General features: G+C 53.7%; 1 protein-coding gene and 7 non-coding genes across 8 annotated transcripts, besides 9 other annotated features; 4 read left to right on the plus strand and 4 right to left on the minus strand.

The window, feature by feature from the left end:
- Positions 1-2,154: part of a sequence feature (heterozygous, non-Esmeraldo-like haplotype) that runs on past the window's edge.
- On the minus strand, positions 443-522 carry Tc00.1047053506435.309. Its single transcript has one exon. It is a non-coding gene; the product is annotated as a tRNA-Leu (tRNA).
- Positions 605-685, plus strand: Tc00.1047053506435.318. Its single transcript has one exon. It is a non-coding gene; the product is annotated as a tRNA-Ser (tRNA).
- Tc00.1047053506435.327 lies at positions 708-780 on the minus strand. Its single transcript has one exon. It is a non-coding gene; the product is annotated as a tRNA-Met (tRNA).
- Tc00.1047053506435.336 lies at positions 862-933 on the plus strand. The gene has a single exon. It is a non-coding gene; the product is annotated as a tRNA-Glu (tRNA).
- Positions 1,015-1,087, plus strand: Tc00.1047053506435.345. The gene has a single exon. It is a non-coding gene; the product is annotated as a tRNA-Met (tRNA).
- Tc00.1047053506435.354 lies at positions 1,123-1,208 on the minus strand. Its single transcript has one exon. It is a non-coding gene; the product is annotated as a tRNA-Tyr (tRNA).
- Positions 1,308-1,381, plus strand: Tc00.1047053506435.363. The gene has a single exon. It is a non-coding gene; the product is annotated as a tRNA-Val (tRNA).
- Positions 1,414-2,129: a mobile genetic element.
- Positions 1,450-1,585: a mobile genetic element.
- Positions 2,155-14,126: a sequence feature (areas not merged during assembly with more than two copies in the genome that could not be assigned to a particular haplotype).
- Positions 5,626-5,701: a mobile genetic element.
- Positions 8,298-8,743: a mobile genetic element.
- Positions 8,813-8,872: a sequence feature (A-rich).
- On the minus strand, positions 9,198-10,994 carry Tc00.1047053506435.370 (surface protease GP63, putative; the record flags this gene model as incomplete). Its single annotated transcript, XM_815930.1, has 1 exon — positions 9,198-10,994. The coding sequence occupies one exon, from the start codon at positions 10,992-10,994 to the stop codon at positions 9,198-9,200; it is 1,797 nt and encodes a 598-aa protein (XP_821023.1).
- Positions 11,152-12,329: a mobile genetic element.
- Positions 14,127-14,400: part of a sequence feature (heterozygous, non-Esmeraldo-like haplotype) that runs on past the window's edge.

Genomic DNA, 14,400 nt, shown 5'->3' on the forward strand with positions numbered 1-14,400 from the left:
CAGCTCCGCCGTTTCTCTACACTCATTGCTTGAATCCTTTTCTTCAAAGGTACCACGTTGCACAGCAGGGTGTGCAGCTCTCTCTCTCTCTTTTTTTTTTTTTTTTTGTCGTTCCACATACTCACCTTCAGCCGTTATTCAGGAAGGGATTGGAATTACGGCGGTTGCAATGGGCCCCTTTATAAAGACTTCCACTTCACGCGTTCCCAACGAAAATGGTTATTGTGTGAGCGACATGCCTTTATGAACTCATTTGTTTCACTTTTGCGTTCTAAGCTATGAATACATTTTGTCGTGACTTTTTCTGCGTCTGTGATGTCGAGTGCACGAAACCAAACTCTCTTTTCCCCTCTCTTCTGTGTTTTTTATCATTTACCCTAGCAGTGTGTTAGCGCAACGCCTCTCATACAGACACGTTGCACGAAAAGATTCGAAAACTTCCTGACGGTGGTGGGGTTCGAACCCACGCCCCTAGAGACCAGAGCCTAAATCTGGCGCCTTAGACCACTCGGCCACACCGCCACCGTCCGAAAATGGAAACCCTTCAGGAAGCTGAAGAGCGCGTCTTGTTGAGAATGCACTTCAAAACGAATGTTCCGCGTCAGTCGGCATACCCAAGTGGTTACGGGGTTTGACTTGAAATCAAATGCGATCTCGCGCGCAGGTTCGAACCCTGCTGTCGACGGTTTTTTCCCAAGAAAAAAAAATGCGATCAGTGAGGCTCGAACTCACGACCTTGGGATTATGAAACCCACGCGCTGCCGACTGCGCCATGCTCGCCTCCGCGAGGAGGACAGCAAGCAAACTTGACATTTTCTTTAAAATGTTTTCCTCCTCACAATCTTTTGTGAGTTCGTCAACTCCGGTGTGGTATAGTGGTTAGAACAAGCGGCTCTCACCCGCTAGACCCGGGTTCAATTCCCGGCATCGGAATTTTTCCTGGACAGCGTCTCAGGTGTGAATGATATTTTTTTCAAATCAAATACTCCTTGTTGTTTTCGCCCAGCACGGCGAGCGAGCATGGCGCAGTCGGCAGCGCGTGGGTTTCATAATCCCAAGGTCGTGAGTTCGAGCCTCACTGATCGCATTTTTTTCCTGCGTTTTTTTGTTTTGCGAAAAGGTTCCTTCCGGCCGGAATCGAACCAGCGACCCTGTGATTACCGCCGAAGTTCTACAGTCACATGCTCTACCAATTGAGCTACAGAAGGTACGCTGGAGCGGCCACAACCATAAAGAGGTAAGAAAAGTAGTTGGCGATTTTTTTCTACCCTCAAAAATTGCACTGGAAGAAAGAAAAGAGGCTTTGAGCGCTGATGGTCTAGGTGGTTATGACGTCGCTTTAACACGGCGAAGGTCTCGGGTTCGAGTCCCGATCGGCGTACTTTTTTCCCATCCAGCAAAAAGATTTCTTCCATGAGCTTTTGAAGCCAGCTATACCGCGATCATTCCCTTAATTAATGTGTATATATCCTGATAAATGAATGCATTCTTTATGATTCTTTCCACCGTATGAATCTTTTGGGAAGAACGCGACTTTGTAGGGGCAGGGAGCCGATAGAGGCCAGATAAGATTCGTTTTTATTTTTTACAGACACACAGCCAGGTAAGTTTAAGGAAATGGCATTGGTTCCCTACACACCCTCCGAGTGGTGTGATATTGGCGCCCGTCTCTGGGACATGGTGTGCCAATGTGGCGAGACCCAGGTGCAGTTGACGTTTATTAATGGTAACCAGCTGTCGGATGAGACGTTGACCTTGGCCCCACCATCCACAGACTTATGCTTGTTCCATGGACCTGTATCTAAAGCTTGGCAGGATTCTACTATCATTGGACATATTGCGAACCTACGGGCGCCTCAGATCCCTAATTTTGAGACACACGCGCTCCTGCCCGCTATGGGGGCATCCCGGGAGTTGGGGCACCAACAAGGGCTCATCACTGCTGAAAGGGAGCGCCTGAATTTTGATTACGCGAACGCCGTCGCGGACGTGCAGAATCGAAATGCTCAGCTTAACTCGCAGTTTCAGGAGGCGCAAATTAACCTATTGGTAAGGGAATCCAATATCGCCGGGGCCGGCCACCAGGTCCTAGAACTACGACAGCAGTTGGAGGCCGATCGCGCCCAATTACGGGAGCGCGAATTCAACTTGGGAGTCCTCACTGGTCAATTCCAGGAACGGGAGGCACGCCTTAACGCACTACAACCCGCGCGGTATGCGGAGACGGCGGGGCGGGACGAGTCCCCCGCTACTTAACACGTTGCCAACGATGGCGTATCTACACTGCCGCATCAAACGGATATCTTGATGGCTGGAGGCGTGCCTAGCAGCGCGGCCCGACACAGCTCGGCGGCTTACAGGCCCCCTCACGGCAATGTTGGGAGACCACATTTCCACCCCTCCACGCCGTTGCCTTCCCGCACTTCTCCCCTGGACGCCCGATTGCCTATGGAAGAGGACCGCAGTTTCTGCGCATTCGACGTCACCAGGTAGCCCACGCATACATGGAATGAGGGCGCCTCCGGAGTCATTATCGACCTCCGGTGCGCACACCAATGCTGGCAACAGGACAACGAGCAGGTTAAACTTGCCTTTGACAATTTGGTCGAGTGGATCAGCGCGCTGGAAGGCCTGCAGGATCCCACCGATCGAATCACGAATTTGGGGAGGTCCCTACTGAATACATTCCTGACGCAGCTCACGATTGCATCCGATCCCGGCATCCGGCTTTCCAAACTGCGCGCCCGTCTTTACACCGCTGTTCGCCAGACGGACGCTTATGCGAGGGCAGCCCAGCTTTTCGTCGATCGGCGAGAAAACCAACGCACTGTGCGATGCCAACGTTGTCATATCTTTGGACACGAGGCGTCTACGTGCAATGTGCGCCCGAGAGGGAATTACTCACAATACAGGCGCCCTTCAAAAAACGGCCGAGGGGCTGCCGCACGCCACTCATGAATGCTGGCGACGGCAGCCCCATCCAATCCGCCACCTCCCACCAATCTTCACAGGCAGCGCACCGCGCCGCCGATGCTCCACCCTACATTTCAAATTGCCCGACGAAATCGTTGAGAAGGGCAATGGGGCTTATCCGTAAACGACGCTCGACTGTGGTACGACGAATTACCGACATCCCCGCTTTGGGCCAGTTATATGAGGAAAGCGAACGAGGTGGCTCGAGAGATGTGGGCGCCGTCAACGTGGGAGCGTGGAATGCCCCTAGCGGGGCAATTCACAACCTTTTGCCGCACGCACGAACAGCCGATGAACGAGGAGAGCTCTGCGGTCTTTTTGATGGCAATCGAAGTGGCGCCATCGACCCGACCGCAGTACGCCAGGATGCTGCGGTCCATGTTGGAAATGGATGGAGCCCCGCTGGACATGGTGATTCTGGGGTTGCAAAAAGCTGCTGTGCGATCGGAAACGAAGCAAGCGCGCCCCTTGACAAAGGAAGAGATGAATCAAGTAATCCGCAGCCGGACCGATTGGAAAGAAAGTGTTGTCTTCCGACTCGCGTGGATAACGGCGAGTCGTTGGTTTGGGTTTGCGGCCTTGACTCCCAACAATCCCACACTGGAGGCGGACGGGGCCTTAACTTTGGATTGTTCCGTGGCGCCGAAGACGGCGAAAGCAGATCCCCACCGCGCCTTGCGGTTTGTGAAGATACGAGGGCAGGACGTGTTCGACATTATAAAGCTATGCAGGACACTTCAAGAAAACGAAAAGCTCACGAATATCACGACTGCCCACGTCGAACGAGCTTTGGCTCCTTGGGATGCCACGGCGCATTCCATAAAACGGGGAGCGTTGCGGCACGCGGCTCAAATCGTGGAGGCACACAATTTGACCCACACGCGATCTCGCAGTTAGCGAAGCACGTCGACCCGTTCGACCTTTCCCAGAATACTGTTCGATATTTGGGGAAGCACACCACAATGCTGACCCAGGTGTCGTCGCTGGTCGCATCGATGTGAAGGGAGGAACGGCGGAAGGGCAAGAACCCTGGCTAAGAGCAGCGGAGCGTTTTTTCCATGATTTTAATCACAATCAGGCCGCTACAATAACGAGACGCGCCACAAGGACGCGTCTGGCCACTCCACAAGATGAACACGCTATCCCGTTACAGCAAGTCAACGTGCCCGTATTGAATCTAGAATAGATCAAAAGTCGGTTGAACCCGGCGACCTTGGAGAGACTCATGCAATTTTGGGGACTCGTCGGGCGGTCCCCTTTCCCTCCGTCTTCCTCCGGCAAGCGCGCGAAGGCTCACGGAGCATTCCAACCGCCGATGCGCATTTGTTACAAACAGCAGGAATAATCGAGGACGGTTCGTCCACAATAGCAGGCGGATGGATAATACCTTTCTCGGTTGTGGAGGAGAAAACCACCGGTTCACGACGACGATGGATCGCGTGGCCACGCGACAAGAACAGAGACGACCCTTACGAGGCTAATGCTCCTCTTTTGCTCATTTCCCATTATTTGCCGCCTGTGATGGCTGAGGCCGCTTCCTGCCTGGATGTGAAGTCGTCCTTTTTTCAAGTCTCTTTACCGCGGGAGACTCGGCATCTCTTTCGATGCCGCGTGGAGGACGGCACGCTGGTGGAGCTCACACGGCTCCCAGTGGGATGCAAGGCCAGCCCAGAAATTCTCCAGATTATTATTACTTCGGCAATTGCGGGGGTGACGACGGTGGCTCACCGCCTCTGGGCTGCACCTCCATTGGTGCGTGTCGACGTTTGGACCGATAATATGCGCATTGCAGGGCCGAAAAGCGATGTGACATTGTGGGAAGCCAAGTGCTTCTTAATGCGGCCGGCTGTCACGCCACGATGGGGAGGATCGCGAAGCGGGCGCTACGCATTACACCTTTCTGGGGGTGCAGTTTGGTCACACTCACCGTGCGGTATCCCTGAGTGAGAAGTTTTCCCGTTCTGTATGCGCCATGCCGACGCTCAATTCTTTAACCATCGCGGAAATGGAGGTTATAGCGTCACGCTTTTTATATGCGGCGGCCATTTTGGGCAGGCGCCTGTGTGCATACTAATTTCTCATCACGGCAGCGCGACGGCGATGATTGGCACTTAACCGGGGGAGTTGTGCTGGAGACATCCCCGGCGAACCTACCGCCGTCAGCGGTTGGTTTGGGCGAGAGATTACGACACACCATCGAGAACAATCGTAAGCGAATCATCAAGCCCACGGAAAAGGCATCGGCCGCCATCATCACGGATGCATCGCTCCATGGATGGGGAGCCGTTTTTATTCCAGACTCCGGCGACGTTAAAATTGTCGGAGGAAAGTGGGAGAGGAAGCCTTTTCTTATCATGCAGGCCGAGGTGCGTGCGGTACGCTTAGTCTTATCGGCCTTTTCCGCCATCTTGCCATCCACCATGGACGTTTGGGTGAACAACACTTCGCTGCAAGGAGCGGCGAATAAAGGCAACTCGAAATCGCACGCGTTGACTTGGGAGCTGAAACGGATATATGAGTTTTTGGACTCTCGCCGAACACAGGCATCCTTTGCTTACGTGCGGTCAGCGGAAAACCCCGCAGACGGCATATCACGCGGTCGTGTTTTTACACTTCAGCACTTGGCTAAAGGGGTGGAACTTGCGAAGGGGAGCGGCGGGGTCTTGTGGTTGGAGGACCCCAAAGTCTGCCAATTCGCAAGCAATGCGTATATATTTATCCTATCCGAACAAAGTGAACGGGCCACGATTGTGGCTAATGGATGATGTAAATACATATGTATATACAATTACTTGTTGTTAAATTTTGAGGATATGATGGATCCATTCTTATTTCATTCATTCCTTTCTTACTCCTATCTTGTTTGGTTCCCATTATTGATAAACTCAGGATTCGGCCTGCGGCACATAAAATCATTCCCATATCCAAAGAGAGATTCCCCGCACCGCCGCGCAGCATCGTACGGGGGCCACACCATCCACGCCCTCAGCCGCATGCTTTCGGAGAAACGCGGCCTCCTTCAATCCTCGTCTTCGCATCGTGCTTCAAGGCGGCGCTCTTCGTCTCGCGGCTGAAGGATACACCGATGGCTTCACACCACTTGGAAAGGGCTTCCTGTTCTCCCGTTGGCGCCACTTCTTGGCCGCACATTGGTCCCGCCGAACCACGCTCCTCCGCAGCCCGCTGGTTCGGATACCGCAAATCCAAACAGGAGCCCTTACCACGCGCGGCGCCACAGACTGCGGTCTTGCCATCTCGGGGCCTTCCGCCAAGACCCTCGCGGTGGTGCGGGGAACTTCCGGACAACATTCGTGGCCCGTGTGGAGGCGAGTCAATTCCACAAGATCCACAAATCTCACTCGACAGTGGAAACTCGCCCCTGCATATCCGCCAAGAGAGCCGCCTGTAAAAAGACGCATCTACATCTAGTAAAGCGGCGGCTTGGTCCCATAATGCGCCAAGATACTGGGAAATGTGAAATGGCGGAGCAACCATGACCTCTGCGCCCTCATGGGCGTTCTTTGCCTTTGGCCACGCGATGAACCGCCATCCCCGCACTGACGGCTTGTCCAACACCGCCGGCCCACCCCGCGACAGGCCCCCCCATGGCTCTACAAATAACACCCGCCCTTTCCACAAGCAGCGCATGCTGTGCGGAGTTCCGCAAATTCAGTTCTTTCCCATCGCTCGTCGAGGTGACGGATCGTAACACGGTGTCCTTCCACAAATCGTCACACACATTCGTGTGCCGTTGGATTCATCCGCCGTCGGATCCACTTCAGGGAGTAATAAAAGTGCACACGTCCACTCCTCGCCGGGGCAAGCAATCCCCCTCCTCCTTCCGCAACGCAACCCGACAAATATGGGTGCGCCAAACGATGCTCTGGCCCTCAGAAAAGATGGTCGTGTGCCATCCTTCCCCGGCGCCAATTGTGCCCACAGCACCGTCGCACGGTGCGCCAACTCGTTTCCACCAACGGTGTCAACCGCACGACGCGTTGGGGAGGTGTCCCACGGCATCACCACGAGCGCAGCGCTGAGAGGAACCCATGCCGCGCGGCCACACCCGGACATTGATGACGATGTCCCGCCTGTGCCGGTCCAGAAGTCATTGCTTCCGGGGCCGAAAGTCCTTTTTGTGTGTGTTTATAGGCCTCCTTTTGCAGCTTCACTCGGCACGCCGTGTTGCATTGTCCAATCCAATCACGTTTGCGGCATCGTGCTTCATTGGGCGGGGGTGCGGCATGCTATTTCTCTGCTCTCTGAAATGCCTGGGGGAATGGGCAGTCCCATTTCTGGGCATTTCGACAGCACCCTGAATATCCTCGGCCCGCGCTCCGGCATCGTTATTCGCTGTCCGGGGGATCCATTTGACTGAGTGTGCGCAGTCGCCCTGACAACCGGCGAGATTCCGTAAGCATCTCTTCCCCGCGAATGGCGCACGCCCAGGACGCACCGTTCTCACAACTGTCTGCATGCCGGGGCCTGGCGCAGCCGACGTCGCAAAGGTGGCCCAAGACGCATCCAGGAGCTGTGGCCAGGCGTTGCATCCATTATGCATTCCAATACGCCGTCAAATGGTGCGACTGCGATCCTCCGTACAAATCCCCGCCTCTCACGGATTCCACTCTTGGTCCCCCGTGTGCCGAGTAACAGCTCTAATTCCTCCAGCACGTCGTGAATTTGTGGGATCTTCCGATTGTCTCTGCCGTATGAAAAGCATTCCAACTTCCCGTGGCAGAAGCGGTGGAGACTTGTGACGCGCCTGGCTGAGTGCTGATGGTCGCCAAGTTGTCGTCCCATTGATTGATGTGGGCAGCTCTTGCATCAGCGCCAATCCAATGCGCTCCGCACGGAACTGCACGTGGGCATCTGAGCTGCACGCCAATATTTTTTATCCTCCAACCGAGCCCGGGCACACTCATATGGGCATTGCAGTGCCAACCGCCTTCCTTCAGGTGCCGCCCAATTGCTCCAAACAGCGGTGTGCTTCTTCCTCTTCAGAGAGGCTCGAATGGACTCAGGGTTCCTCGGCACGGTGATAGCTGCTACAGAGTGTCGCAACGAGGTGCAATTCATCCCTTTGTCCTGGCCCCGCCTTGCAACGAGTTCGCCGCCCGCTAATGGTGAGAACGCCGCCCAAGTGGTGGCTCAATGGCGGGTAATTCGCTGGGCAAAGACAAAGTGTCGTTGGACACACAACCTCAGAGTGTGGTTGTGGGCGTGTGTGTCTCGTGAATGCCGTCCGAGTCATGAATTCACCCACAAATTCCTCCCTCAATAAATATTCTTTGCGCTAGGCCTCAAAAGAATAGATAGGGGAGAATAATCGCCTGGACCGCTGGACGAATCCTAAAATTATCTAAAGAAAACAAGCAAGACGGGGAAAAGGGGTAAATGGAGAGGCAGCGGATTCGCCACATCCTCAATGTTTGCTCCAAGTAAATACATGTGTATTCGGAAAGCCACTCTCCTGACACGGCGCAGTCTATTCAGATTGGTGATGTTTCTTCCTTGAGAAGTGGAAAGTTTTGTGCTCATCCAACCACAAGACCCCGCCGCGAGGTGGGGATCAAAAGAGGATGAGTGGGAAAGCAAAAAAGAAAGGCATTCGTCTTGTCGTTATCGGTTCCTCGACTCCTTCCATCGCGGTGTTGCAGAGCTTTCAAAAGATGGGCAATTATCGTAAATAAATATATTCGCTTCATCAGGAGGATATATTAGTTTGGGCAACCAACCTTCCTCGCGTTCATTCTCTCCACAAGCTCCTAGAAGAAGACATCATTATTGGGTGTTCCTCCAGACACACACCCGTTCACACCATTCCTCTCACAACCATAAAAAAAAAAAAAAAGGGAAAATGACAAACAAATTCAAAAGGAAAAAAAAAAAAAACAAACTACGCTCCAACGATACAAATGGCTTCTTTTCTATAAATGCTGCTCCACACACGCGCTGCTTCTTTTGCGTTCTTGACGCAAGATCCGGTTCAATTTGGAAAAACACTAATTTGACCTAAAGTAAATACCAGAGAAAAAATAGAGGCCGCTCAGGACCGCATATATATATATATACATATTACTATCAAAGCATCTCTTTTCAATTGGGGATAAATGTACCCCTAAGGAATTAAAAATAATTAAACAAGAGAAATTAACAGTACTGACTAACAACTGGCACATTCCCAGTTGAGCGATTACAACACGCGTTTTTTTACAAAATCATTAACACATTGAAATAAAAATAAGAAGCAGCATAACCAATGGAATCGGGGGAAAAGCTGACAGCAAACTGCTCGCGTCTCCACCTCCGTTAATTGTATCGAAAAAAATGCATACATCATCGTACTTTGGACACAAAATCCTCCCTTTCATGAACAGCCCAGTTGGTGTAATACTGCTGCCCTCCGGGCATTTGTGCCACGCATCATCTCCAAGGTACCGCACGCTCACCTCGCCCTTGTCACACGACACCTCAGCGCACACATCACCAACAAAACCCTCGGAATCAGCAAGTCCATCCCCCTTTAGACATTTTGATCTCGGACCAACGCGGCTCCCACGCATGAGGGCCTTATCCCCGTTACTGCACCTAGTTTTGATATTCGGTCGAATGTAAGGGCAGAAGTCCATTAAAAGATCGGGCACACCGCCAAGTTTGGGATTCGGAAAGTACTGATATTGTGGGGGAAGGGGAGCGTCGTAGAGTTTCATTGCACAGTGCCCCAGCGCCAGGCGATCCGATGTGCACAAAAGAGGGCTGCTTCTAGCGGTGCAAAACATCTCTGGATACTTGGTGACGCCATTTATCACGCATTTCTCCGTCAGCAGCGCGCAGCCGGAGTTGTTGCCCCATGACATCGGTTCCTCCATTCCCCAATTGGCCTTGTAAAAACCGGTGTCCTCAAAAGCAGCCATTGTCAACGCAGTGTAGTACCCGATTCCAGGAATACCAGCCATCAGCTCGTCCTTTGCGTTGCGTCTCTTCCAATGCGACAATGCAGTTTCGTTCCCACCCTCGTCCTCCAGCTCCATGCCGGTAGCACTCACGCAGTTGAAGTGCTCGCGAGTCTTCTCCACCGTCTTGGGCGACGACACCTGGACCACTGCTGCCTTGCCACGTACACCCTCAAACTCTTTTAACATATTGCGTTTTTCCATTATCTCCAGAGTAAACCCAAGAGCATGTGCAATCTCATGCGCTAAAGCACGAACACCGTACTCCGAATCAGTGACAGAGCTCGGGCCATAATCCATCACACCAACAACAGGACGCCCATCGGGTAATTCAGTGCAAAAATGAGCCCACGCAAGAGTGGAATCCTGTGTCGGGCCAGCGGAGACATACAAGTACATGTCCGCACCGAAAACACCCACTGTGTGGTGAGAGCTGGGTATTGTAAACTGAGCGCATACACCTGACGAGTACTTTGGTACAATAACCCTGCCCGTGAGAGGTTCAACAAGGAGACGATCTGCGTGCATTTTAAGTGCTCGGGGAACAAGGGATTTTAATATGATGGACTTTTTCTCTTCCGTTAAAATATCCTCTCCCTTACACTCAAGAGTTCCCCCAGTAAAGTCCGGACGAATCTGCCCCTCGGCGGTGCAGTATCTTGAGGGATCGTTCAGATCCTCTGTGAAGAACTGAAAGCGGATGGGCGCCCATTCGGGAGCCGAGGCAGTCAGCGCCCGTATCATGCCACCTCCCCGAGTTGGCAGCTCTAGCACCACTGCTGTTGTCCGTGGTCCAACCTTTTTTTCAATTTTTTCGGAGATGCAGCGATGCGCAGCGACGGCAACAGAACCAGAGACGCAGCAGAGCAGCAGCACCAGGAATAGCAGAGTCTGACGCATCCTTGTGTGTGTTTTTTCTTTTGGGCCTTTCACAGCGCACAATTTAGCTGCTTGTATGCTTGTCGAATGGATTACCTTGACAGAATAAATGAATGGATTGCATAACTGGTGTAGGCTCAATAAAATATTGTACCAGTGAGTTATGGTAACTGCTGAAATACACATTGAATACAATACTAAGAAATTATCTCGGCTTCTTCCACAATAAACAGGGTTACCTTCGTGAACGCTCGTTCATTTGTTTCACTGCTGTTGATCGGGAAGTTAACTCCAATCCATTGATGGCATTCCGCCTCTTCCTCCTTTTTTCCCGCTCTTGACATTTTCTTCTTTTTCTACTTTTACCAACATCTCTAGCTATACAATGCCATCTGAGTGCCGAAGAGGTGGTCGAGCAGCGACAAAAGTTTCCTGCTATGAGGCAACTGCCATTGAGAGAACTTTCCGAGGCGGAGGTCCTGTTCAATGCCCAGCCGTTGACGCACAGCCAAGGTGCCTGGACATTCTAGAAGCAGATGGTGCAAGGTTTCCTGCGGGACAATTGGCGTGCTTGTGGAAGCTGGCTGATCCTGCGGCGGCAGTGATCGCCTCCTGGCACTGCTGTTTCGATGTCGTGTGGCGTCAGGGTTGTGTGCGCAGCGAATTCTGTGCGGTGCGGTGCTTCTCCGTGTGGGGAAAACCATATCACAGAAATCACATTTGAGCTCGGGAAGCGGTGGAGGATGTTCCGGATGAAATGACCGACAGTGACTGACGAGACCCGAGAATCCCGTCAAAATAGAATCACAGTGCGGACATTTCTCCTTCCGACGGCGTGTGACGGTCCGTCTCCTTACTGGAGAGACGTCTTCATCCCTTGCTGACGGGGGGACAGTGTCCGTCCCCGGTGCGGTTGGATCGTTGTTAGAGCGCATATATGCAGACTGTTCCGGTGAGATGTTGCAGAATCGGCATTGGTTCGTGCAATCTCTCACGGCCCAGTATAGTCGGCCCCAGAGCTCAGATTCCCCGCACCTTGCCCTTGCGAGGTAAACCAGCTCCTGACGGTGGAGAACTTCCTGAGTGATTAGGTCCTTACCGCTGAGATCTGATGGCCTTGTGCCGCAAAGCAAGTAGCGGTGAGTGTCTTGACGAATGGTACTACGCCACTTGTTGGTGAGCTGGGTAGTAAAACATGTCGGCAGATCCGTATGCCATAAAGGTGCGATTCCTTGCTCCGTGTATTGTCCACTTTCCATAGTCTGCGTCGCATGCTGATCTGCAGGCTCGTTAAATCTTGCTCCACAATGTCCGTAACAAAACTGCAGGTGCACGGACCAGCCAGCACACGCCAGTGTTAAGAGACGCTGCCAGATCCGGTTCTCCGTCCATTCGGTCTGACCGAACGGCCCCTCAGCAAAGGGCTGCAGGAAGAGACTGACTGTCTGTCACCACAAGCAGGGTTTTGTGCCTGTAGCGGATACGAGGGATAATCAGCCTTTGCAGGGCCAGGAGCAGCGCACAGCACACACACACTCTCTCCAAGCAACTCATATCATGTGGCATCACCGCACGGCAGCCTCATCGTGATGGGCAGCCCTGAAGCGTGGGTGCGAAGTGCCATCCGGAAGAACCTCCTTTCACCGTCGTTCTCACGAGGTGCTCGACAACAGGCGCGCCGGCGGTGCGGTGATCATGACCGTTTCTTCCGCTTTGCACCTCCTGCAACCCCATTGCATTAAATTCGCCGTGTTCGCCGTTGCTCTCTCCACCGCCCCATCACCACGCCGGCCTTTCCAACACGGCGGATCGGAGCGTCGCCAAAAGCTGCCCCAAAAGCCAACACACCAGACCCATGGTGCGTTCTGTGACTCCCCCGCAGTGCCGAAAGTTCCTCCAGCAGCGCAAAGGCCGTCCGCCGTGTGCGCGCCTCTTGCGTGCGGTGGGAAGTCCCTCCGCAGCACCTCCCAGGGGTTGCTGGCAACAACGTATACGCACTTGCGCCACAATCTGTCCCTTCGTGGCTAAGGGACCCGGCTCCAACCACTTTTTGTTGTTTTTTCTCGTGTTTCCTCAAATAAATTCGACGACCCGCACGCCGGCCACCATCGTCGAGCATGTCCGCCCTGCTGAGTGGAGACGTGAGGGGGAGCCCCGGCCCCCGGGGAGGCAGCTGCAGCGGAGGGCGTGAAACACGATCATGCCACGCCTCCGCCCCGGAATAGCGCCGCGGCTCAATCATCCATTGCTGCCGATAATCAGCACAATAACAAAACCATAAATCAATCAGCCAAATAATCGATCAATAATGAGAAGTGAGGAGGCGCCTGCCACCAGCATCAAAGTTACGTCGCATCTTCGAGGAGCTTCGTGCCTTCTCGCCGCGCAGAGGCACTGTTGGGGGGCAGAGCCTTTCCACCCCGAGAAGAAACTGCGCCAACCCTTTCGTGAGGCACAGCTTCCCCAATTTTCAAGTGTCCGCCTCATGTTTTGCCCAATTGCCGGCAGCGCCGGGGCAGCGGAGTGGATGCGGACTTGCTTCCTCGCACAATTCGCGTTCTCCGGTTTTCACGATGTCTGGTTGATGCCCGTGTCATGCCGTGCGGTGGCGGGTCAGTCCGTCATTGCTTTAGTGCTAAAAGCCACATGTTGGGCAGCGAAACTCCACCAGTGGTGATCCCATCGGAGTCTCGTCGGCGGGCGAATTGCGTTTGGCACCCGTCCCCGCCAGCCGCCAACAATTCCCCCGCCCCCAAAGCAGTAAACCGCTCCATCCGTGCATGGATGCGTCTGTCGCCAACATGGCAGGAGCTGGCGAGACCGCCCCAAGGCGAACGAGCTCCTTCTCCGGCAATTTGCGGGTCCGCTCCTGCCGCACTTTCGGCGCGTATGGAGGCACGTCTGCGGGATCGTGAGAACACGACAGTCGGGGGATGCTATATGTTGAAAAAACAAGAGCTAATGTCAAAAGAGAGGTTCCCCCGCACCGCCGCGCAGCATCATACGGGGGCCACACCATCCACGCCCTCAGCCGCATGCTTTCGGAGAAACGCGGCCTCCCTCAATCCTCGTCTTCGCATCGTGCTTCAAGGCGGCGCTCTTCGTCTCGCGGCTGAAGGATACACCGATGGCTTCACACCACTTGGAAAGGGCTTCCTGTTCTCCCGTTGGCGCCACTTCTTGGCCGCACATTGGTCCCGCCGAACCACGCTCCTCCGCAGCCCGCTGGTTCGGATACCGCAAATCCAAACAGGAGCCCTTACCACGCGCGGCGCCAGAGACTGCGGTCTTACCATCTCGTGGGTTTTCCGCCAAGACCCTCGCGGTGGTGCGGGGAACTTCCGGACAACATTCGTGGCCCGTGTGGAGGCGAGTCAATTCCACAAGATCCACAAATCTCACTCGACAGTGGAAACTCGCCCCTGCATATCCGCCAAGAGAGCCGCTTGTAAAAAGGCGCATCCACATCCAGTAAAGCGGCGGCTTGGTCCCATAATGCGCTAAGATACTGGGAAATGTGAAATGGCGGAGCAACCATGACCTCTGCGCCCTCATGGGCGTTCATTGCCTTTGGCCACGCGATGAACCGCCA

The sequence above is a fragment of the Trypanosoma cruzi genome, genomic scaffold (assembly GCF_000209065.1).
Source record: "Trypanosoma cruzi strain CL Brener 1047053516535 genomic scaffold, whole genome shotgun sequence".
Classification (NCBI taxonomy): domain Eukaryota; phylum Euglenozoa; class Kinetoplastea; order Trypanosomatida; family Trypanosomatidae; genus Trypanosoma; species Trypanosoma cruzi.